Source organism: Tasmannia lanceolata, unplaced genomic scaffold, assembly GCF_043159265.1.
Source record: "Tasmannia lanceolata isolate RefF3 unplaced genomic scaffold, GAP_Taslan_0.1 ptg000037l, whole genome shotgun sequence".
In the NCBI taxonomy this organism is placed as follows: domain Eukaryota; kingdom Viridiplantae; phylum Streptophyta; class Magnoliopsida; order Canellales; family Winteraceae; genus Tasmannia; species Tasmannia lanceolata.
Genome location: NW_027518714.1, coordinates 18,167,219 through 18,176,856, shown reverse-complemented (window position 1 = coordinate 18,176,856; position 9,638 = coordinate 18,167,219). Strand labels below are relative to the sequence as shown.

The window sequence follows — 9,638 nt, the reverse complement described above, 5'->3', positions numbered from 1 at the left end:
GTAGTTTTAATAAAGTGAGGAGTGCCCTCATCAAAATACAGTAGTGCTGATAACATTTCCCTAAAATATATATATATATATATATATATATATATATATATATATATATATATATATATGTACTTTATAAATAAAAACACTAGAGGGGCTGACCAGGAGATCACTCCACTATGTAATATATACCAAACTTTGGTCTATACATTATATAGTTTTTTAATTCATTTTCGCTTACACAGATTTTTCAGTTCGTCTTCTTTCGAGATTTTTGTTTGTATATTCCTCTTTGCTACCACAGTCTGGAATGAATGACGTCTCGATAGCAATGGCTACCAACTGTTGTTCTCTTGCGAAAAATTAAATAAAGATCAAACCCTAAAAACCCACAAATTATAAAGAAAAAGAAATTATAAGATTCTTGGCTGTGGCTTTTTCACTGTTTCTTGGTTCTCTGCTTTTGTATATCTCCTTTCCTCAGATTTTTTTTTACCCTCTCTCTTTTTGGGTCCATAGAATAATCATCAAAGAGTTGGGAATATTTTGGGTTTTGTGGAGGACAAAAGAGCTTCTATTTTTTTGCACTGAATTCAAAGCAGGAAGTGGATTTTATTTTCTTCTGCTTGTTAATCCATGCTTTAAAATTGAATCTTTTGTTTGCAGTTTTTGGTTTAGTAATTCACCCAAACGTGGATTTTTAGCTATGGATCGGGTGAATTAGGGTTTGAATGAAAGTGGGTTTTATTTTATTTTTATTATTTTTCTCCCTTTTGATCTAATTTTCAGGTGGCAGCTTCAAGGAAACAAAGGTTTTGATCTCTAAAAATGGTTCATTTTTTATTTCTAGAATTTGGGTCTGCACAGATATGATTCTTTGCAGTGATTTCAAGTTCTGAGATTCATAGAAGCTTAGGTTTTGATCTTCTATTAGGGTTTTGGAAGAGAAAAAAGAAGCTTTTTTTTTGTTTGATTTTCTTATTCACATATTAGTATAGTGAATTGTTATCTTAGAGAAGGAAAAAAAGGTGTTTTTTTAGTTCTTCTTCTTCTCTGCTGCAAAATAAAGACTCAAAATCAAAGAATTTGTCATCTATTTCTTGATTGACTTCAAAATTACATCTGGGTTTTTGGTAAATTCTAGTGAATTGGGGTTTTGAGTAGACTAAACAAAGGGATTTTAAGCAGCAGAGCTCTTGTGAGAAGAAGGACAAAGAATCCATGGGGAAACGCGGTGATTCACCGCTTCATTTGGCTGTTAGGGCAGGGGATTTTGGTCGAGTTAAAGAGATCCTTGAGTGTACTGATGGTATACATTTGAAGGATTTGCTTTCTGTACAGAACCAGGATGGAGAGACAGCATTGTTTCTCGCTGCAGAAAATGGACAGCCTTTGATCATTAGCGAGCTCTTGAAGCATTCAGACGTCCAATCTGCTGCCCTTAAGGCCAAAAATGGTTATGATTCATTCCACATAGCTGCAAAGTTGGGTCATCTGGGTGAGCATTTCACCTGATTTTTCATTCCATGTGTTTTCTTTACTACTGATTATCATAATTCACTCATGGCTTTTAGTAATTTTTTGGTATATGGGTTACAGAACTGTACATGGTTATAAGGAATTTTGATGTAGGACAGACAATGGGAAGAAATTTACTAAATTATTTCATTTGTTTATTTGTACTGATTGATTTATTCGTGGACTTGTCATCCTGCAAATTGATGATACAGTAATGGTTTTTGAAATTTTTTAAGTGGCTATAATGCTTTTTGATGTAGAAAAATGGATCTCATTGTTCTAGGTTTGGGAAAATCACTACTTGTAGGTAGAGTTATCTGAAACCAATTTGGAATCCATTTTGATAATTGTATTCGATTGATTTACATTTGGCTTTTGTGATTTTAACATTGGTTTGATTGGAAAATTTATGATTAGTTAATAGAATGGAAGAAAATGATCCACGTAGACGAACCCAACTAGAGTTAGGATTAGAGTTGGGTGGATTCCTTTCACCTTCTTCATGAAATTTTTCTAAAGGATTCATTTAGCCGACCCCAACTAGTTTGGGAAAAAGGCTTTGTTGAGTTGAGTTGAGTTAATAGGTTTCTAAGTGGGACTATGACTCAAAATTGTTTTATAATGACGAACAACCTAATTCATCATCGATATGGAGAGTCTAGAATCCATGGTGGTCATCAATTTAACTTGTACTTTGTCATTCTTAAACTTTGGGTTATCTCCTCTTCAGTGTATTGAAAATCTCTTGAGTGGCTAGAATGCTTATTTATGTGTGGAAGGATGACGATGCTTTCCTGTTTCACAATTGCTTGTCTAATCTTAAATGAACAGGGCCTTAGGATTTTGAGAACCGATTGGGAGCCCAAAACTGATTATTGGACTCAAAATTAAATGCAAATGGTGTCCAATAATCAGTATTGGACTCACAACCGGTTCTCAAAATCCAAAACAAACAGGGCCTCAATAATCTGGAAGCAACTTAACCTTTTTAGCGATGTATCTAAACTTTTTTTTGTCGTATCTCTCTATGATTATGTCTATATGTTCCTTTGCAAAGGATGAAGACTGGCTTTGTTTTGAATTCTGAAAGAATTCCACTAATATATCATGCAATTTGAATAACCTAAAAGCAGTAACTGTTTGTGGTGCCCTTGGCTTGTAAGATGATTTTTTTTTGTCCTTATAGTTTCTTGGTTATGCAGAGGTGTTGAAAGAACTATTGGCTTCTTTCCCTGAGTTGGCTATGACCACGGATTCTTCAAATTCAACAGCCTTACACACTGCTGCCACTCAAGGCCACATTAATGTCGTCAATCATCTGCTAGAGACAGACGCGAGCCTTGCTAAAATAGCCAGAAGCAATGGCAAAACCGCCCTTCATTCCGCTGCGAGAATGGGACATCTGGAAGTGGTGAAATCCCTTTTAAGCAAGGACCCTGGTATCAATTTTAGGACCGACAAGAAGGGGCAGACTGCCTTACACATGGCTGTGAAAGGGCAAAATATTGAGAACCTTGAGATAGTGTTTGAATTACTTAAACCCGACTCCTCAGTTATTGCCTTGGAAGATAATAAGGGAAACACGGCATTGCATATTGCAACCAGGAAGGGTCGCGGTCAGGTGGGTAATACTATTTGACCGATCTTATCATTTTTTTTATGTTTAGTTCCTGCCTCATGTGATATATCAATGCTCCCATTCCACATATATCTTATATTCTCATTTCCATTCAAGACGATGGGTGTCCCCATAAGGTGCTTAGCACACCAACATGTTTGTACAATTACATACGAAGTATAGAAAAGAAAACACATTTGAAGAAATGCATTCAAACTATATGATAGTACCTAGAAGCAAGAAAAAGATGCATCGATTTGCATGAAGAATTTGATTGTGCAACAAATATTTATCTCCATTAATATATTTTTGCCATCAGCTGATTGAGCTTTCACCTTTATGATTTGATTGAATCAGTCGGCAGTTCACTTTTTTTTCTTGGTCCCATTTCTTTTGTGGTCTTGTTGCGATTGTCAGGCCTCCTGTTGAGCTTCCCTCTTGCTTCACCATCAAGGTTTACAAACTCAATCTAGCATTCGAAAACTTGCTGGATTTTAATAAACCCAACAACACTCAGGTGAAACTTTCTAGTTTTCAAACATCTAAAACTCGATTGCTTAGTTGATATGTGAGCATTACGTTTCTAGTTTTTATTTTGGGTGTGGAGGAACTTCATCAGGGTACAAATGTTCATCATATGTAGGAGTTTATTGGTCTATGATAAAGTGCTACAACAGATTCACATAGTTCAGCCTTTCAGGGCATAAAATCCACATGAGGTTGTAGGTTAGAGGGCGCTGATGATGCCAAAATTCGTACATGAATCTTGGGATTGTGCCGTAGACGAAATCAGATGCTTAGGATAACCTGCGCCCAAAGAACACGAAGGGCCCCAGAGTGTGAACTCCGGAGGCACCCTTCAATGCTCAAGTCAGATAATAACAGCAAAAAGTATCTGAGCACTACTAGTTTATGGAAAACAAGAGATTGATTGTGGTTATGGGGTGGAAGAAGATGCGTACCTTTGAGCGTGAGGATACCTTTTATACACTCAGAGTACTTGGTATCTTGGGAAGCTTATCTTTCTTAGAATCTTTTCCTTATTGGATGACTTTCCCATGGAATTGGTTTCCATGTTTATCTCGGAGAGTGCAGGTTTCCTTATGGCACTCAGTTTCTCAATACATCCAAGCTCTTAGGAAAGTTGCCGTATCGTACTCGGATTCCTCTCTTAGGCACTTTCATATTTGATCGGTTCTTCTCTTTTAGGATAGGTGAATTTTCACCCTAACACAATGCCCCTCACTTCCTGGGGTCGTTCTGAGCCAAGCAAGTAGTCCTCTTGGCTCGTCGGGTTACCATTTTATGCTAAACAGTAGTTCATATTGTCGAGCTTTGGTCCTCTGCTATAAGGGGTAGGGTTGTGCTCGATTGGAGTAATGCTCGAATATGACTTCTTATGAGGGCTCCTTAGCCTTGATGAAGGTCGGGACTTGTCCAAATCCGGGCTTTGTAATTGGCTAAATAGCCAGGAGATTTGTGGCCTCTACCAACCTTGGTCAGTGTATGGGCACTTTCCTCTGTGCTTGATGCGCGTCAACTGGTCGTCCTCCAAGTGATCAGTTTGGAGTTTGCCATCCCATCTGTCCTTAGGACGATCAAGTTTTAGTCCAGAAGTGTCTAGTGAAGATTTCCGGGCGATCAACCTTCGGTCTTAACACATACTTCTAGGTTTGGATCCACAGATCCTTTACACTGATAGTTTGGTCTGGCCGGCTTAAAGCTCGGCCCAGGCAATTTACCGACGCGTACCCTACCAGGTTGGCTTAAAAGCTCGGTTGGGTGGGTGCTGACTTCGGGGACTTACCTCAAAGCATGCCTTGGGTGTATTGGTCGATCCGCCCAACTTGGGTCGTCCTGAGGTATGGAGATGGCCAGGGTCGGTGACTCTTACCTCAAGGTATGCCTTAGGTGGAGGTACTGGATGACACTCAAGTTTCCTCATGGGTCTCGATTTCCAAGTTTATTCTTTTTCCAATTGAGGAAAATCCCATTCCAAGCTCCCATTGAACTGATTGTTGGATATTTTTGAGGAATATTAGGTTTGTTAGCTTATGAATCTGCAGGGAACTCGCCAAAGAGACTTTTACTAGCCACAGAAAGATTCACAATGCTTTTAAGCTCTGAAATTACTGGCAAAAATTCCCAGAGATGTTCAAATTTGATATGTTGAGTGAAACTATTACTTTCTTCATGTGATCACAATGGAGGCTAGTCTATGGGCATAGGGACATGTAGTTTGATTAATTCCAGCTGTCCAATGAGAAATCAGGAACTGAGAAAGCTTGTTTGAGAGATATCAGGTTAGAATCTTGTCTGCTGAGAGATGAATTACGTGAAAAATTCAAAGAAGTAGCGAGAGAGAGAGGTAGAAAAGAAAGGAAAGCCATCACCCTCATATTGCAAACTGCCATTGGAAGCTTTCTGGTTTGAAGGTGGGTTTTACAAAACTATAACTATTTTCAGGAAAAATGTAAAGCATAATAAGCATTTTAAATGGTCTGAGAGAGGGAGAGAGAGGTGAGAGCATTGTTAGAGTGAAAATTTGCTTATCCGATAAGAGAAGAACTAATCAAATAGGAAAGTGCCTAAGAAGGAAATCCGAGCCCTATACGGCAACCTTCCTAAAATCTTGGATGCATTTAGAAACCAAGTGCCATAAGGAAACTCACACTCTTCAAGATAAACATGGAAACCAATTCCATGAGAAAGTCATCCAACAAGGAAAGACTCCAAGAAAGGCAAGCTTCCCAAGCTGCCAAGGACTCCGAGTCTATAAAAGGGACCCCCACGCTCAACGGTACGCATCTTCTTCCACCCCATAACCACGCCCAAGCTCTTATTCTCCATACACTAGTAGTGTTCAGATACTATTTGATGCTATTATCCGACTTGAGCGTCAGAGGGTGCCCCAGGAGTCCACACTCTGGGGCCTCTAACATCGTGTTCTTTGGGCGCAGGTTACCCTAAGCATCCGAGTTCATCAGCGGCGCAATCCCGAGATTCAGGTCCAGATTTTGGTATCATTAGGCACCATTTAGGAAATGTTATTAAACTCTTGCAATACACAACTCAAAACCTATGATTCAATTAAAAACGCTATGTAAAATAATTAGTCATTGTGCTTGAACCTCGATTGACAGTAGACATAAATTCTTATATGAATCAATCGATACACTTAAAAATGAAGCCTCATAATGTTTCATAATTGGTTTAGTTAACTTTTCATATGGATTGGAGGTAAATGAATTAAAATATTGCATGATCCTAATTTCTGATTCGTCTTGGTTCGCTATATAGTTAAATACTAATGGTAATGTGATATATTTTATTTTATTTCCTTCTTGGTAGGGAAAGCTGGAACTCAATATGGGACTTCATAGTCACATTGGATGTTATCAGTGGACTAAAATTGGATGCTATTGTGGTTGATTTTTCATACAGCATTATTATCTTTTCATACTGATAAAAAAAGAGAACATATTTTTTTCATATTTCCGAGTATTTTTTTTATGTTTTAATGAACTTCCTAAAATAATTTAAATCTTATGATTTGTGTTTCAATTTTATGATTTGGTTCAGTATAGCCTTATGGTTTTACAATTTACTTTTTTTTTGGAACATTCGAGTTCGATTTAATCTCATGGCATTTCAGGACAATATTGACTAGTATTAACTATTTCTCTCTCTCTCTCTCTCTCTCTCTCTCTCTCTCTCTCTCTCTCTCTCTCTCTCTCTCTCTCTCTGTGTGTGTGTGTGTGTGTGTGTGTTTAAATTGGCTTAATGCAATGATTTTTCAAACAGACCAATATAACCTTCCAGAATGTAGAAATTTAGTCGAACATCAATGCCTCTTAGCAATCACATGACTTTTCATTTCTGGAAATACCCGAGAACCCATCATAAGATTCTGTTAAGTATTCATTAGCTTGGGAGCCTGTTATGGAAAAAAAAAATTATGATTGCATTAAGCAAATGCAAATAAAGGAAATGAAAATTTTATATAAATCCCAATATGCACAAAATTACCTAAAAATAAAGGGAATGAATAGGAATACTTTCAAGGGTATATACTGGGTGATAAAGTACATCCAACATGTCAATCTTTTGCTTTTATTTTTTACAATGCCTACCTGTCTGAAATAATTATTTTTCCATTGCCAGATATTGAGTAGTTTATTATCGATCGAAGGGATTACGATCAATGCAATTAACAAAGCAGGAGAGACTGCACTTGACATTGCAGAAAAGTCCAAAAATGAGGAGCTTGCTCTCATTTTAAGGGAAGCTGGTGCAGTGACTGCAAAGGAGCACACAAGCCCCCCAAGTGCCGCGAGACAACTAAAACAGACAGTGAGCGAAATAAAGCATAACGTACATTCCCAACTCCAACAAACCCGCCAGACCCGATTACGGGTCCAAAAGATCGCCAAGAGGCTGAAAAAGCTCCATATTGGGGGTCTCAACAACGCAATGAATTCAGCCACAGTCGTGGCTGTACTCATCGCCACCGTTGCTTTTGCGATCTTTCAGGTACCCGGTCAATATGTTCAAGAACATGTCAAAGGGATGACGCTCGGACAAGCCTACATAGCAAACAAAGGAGCTTTTATCATATTTTTCGTGTTCGACGCTTTGGCACTGTTTATCTCCTTGGCAGTTGTTGTGGTCCAGACATCCATAGTTGTTGTTGAGCAGAAGGCAAAGGAGCAAATGATGTTTGTGATCAATAAGCTCATGTGGATGGCCTGTCTTTTCATTTCTGTCTCTTTCATCTCTCTCTCATATATCGTTGTGGGCCCGCGTGCTCGTTGGTTGGCATGGACTGCCACGGTGGCAGGTGGTTCTATCATGTTGACCACCATTTGTTCTATGTGCTACTTTGTCATCTTGCATAGAATTGAAGAGTCAAACATGAGAAATATAAGGAGGGCTTCTGAAAGCCGGTCGCGCTCTGGGTCCATGTCCTTGTTATCCGATACAGAGCTATTGAATAACGAATATAAGAGGATGTATGCACTTTAGGATCACCATAACTTTAAATTATGGAGCTCAAATACCTCAGGTACTATACTCTCTCTCTCTTTCTCTCTCTCTCTCTCTCTCTCTCTCTCTCTCTCTCTCTCTCTCTCTCGCACACACACACACACACACTATATATATATATATATATATATATATATATATATATATATATACCGCAACCATGTAAATGCTACATACTCTAAACTCTTTGATCCATCATCAGGTACACCAAGAGCAAATTCAGGTGATGTGCACCATACACTCACGTGAGTGCGTAAATAAGCAGATATTAGACCTGCAACTGGATTGTGCAATTCTAACAAAAGGTATTGGAAATTCTCCTCTGGTCTTTTTCTCAAGTAAATGCTAGAGCGTAGCCCCGGATATTCTTATTTTTCTTCAACTGAATTTTCTATGATATTATGCAAGATAAACTCACATCAGGATACAGAAACAGTGGATTGTGTGTGTTTGTGACTGCACCCCACTGAGAGTAGGATGTGGGGATGTTGTATACTTGTCTTTGTCTGTGACTTTATTTGTGATCGGCACACATGCATGTATCAAAATAACATGTAATAATATATTAGTTTTCAGGAGTCTTAGCTTATCATCAGTTTTTTGTTTTTTGTTCTACTGCCCATTCTCTGGTTAGTTGCGATTTTCATCAAGAATGAGGAAAGAATGAATTTCTTGTGTATTTTTTCAGTATACCTATGATTTGTGGAGACGGACACGAGTGTCGCGTGATGACACAGACACAGCTAAAACATAGTATATATAATCTTCATATGTGGACACCGATTCGTGTGTGAAGTTTTGACACGGCTGCGAGGTGTCTGACATGGCAATCCTTTAAAATCTAGAAACGGTGACACACCCATACACGTACTATATATAAAATTATTGATTATTATCATAATTTACAGAAATTTAAATACAATATTTCACTTAATGAGTTAATAAATCTTAGGAGTTAGGACTAATCAACTATAATCTAAAACAAACATGAGAAAATCAAATAACAACGCATTCATCAATTTAATCTAGTTCTCTTCAGTTTCCAATGTGCAGCGAGAAAGGGAGACCAATAGGATACATTAAATATAACATTGGAATAAGAGTTTGTTTAGAGTTTTAGTTTTTGGGAGGGGATATAACAATAGATATTAGTTAAGGAAGAGCTAAAGGAAGAGTTTATAATAAAAGATGAGTTAATAAATGTAAATACAATCCATTTCAAAAAAATAAATAAAGGTAAATACAATATTCAATAACAAGACATGATGTCACACTTACATGGTACAAAAACATGTTGACGCGCCCACATTAAGCTTGACACTTCTAGCAGTACATTTAAAAGTGTCGAAAGGAGTGTTGATACGTGTCATGTTGGACACGACACGACACGTGTGTCATGTCGGACACGACACGACACGTGTGTCAGCAATAAATTCAAAGTGTATACCAAATCACAGCAGTATAC

General features: G+C 37.9%; 1 protein-coding gene across 1 annotated transcript; it reads left to right on the top strand.

The window, feature by feature from the left end:
* The first annotated feature begins 233 nt into the window (after nucleotides 1-233).
* On the top strand, nucleotides 234-8,762 carry LOC143860367 (ankyrin repeat-containing protein At5g02620-like). The gene is made up of 4 exons (XM_077370953.1): nucleotides 234-1,489; nucleotides 2,712-3,130; nucleotides 7,292-8,192; nucleotides 8,376-8,762. The coding sequence occupies exons 1-3, from the start codon at nucleotides 1,213-1,215 to the stop codon at nucleotides 8,150-8,152; spliced, it is 1,557 nt and encodes a 518-aa protein (XP_077227068.1). The 5' UTR covers nucleotides 234-1,212; the 3' UTR covers nucleotides 8,153-8,192; nucleotides 8,376-8,762.
* The last annotated feature ends 876 nt before the right edge of the window (nucleotides 8,763-9,638 follow it).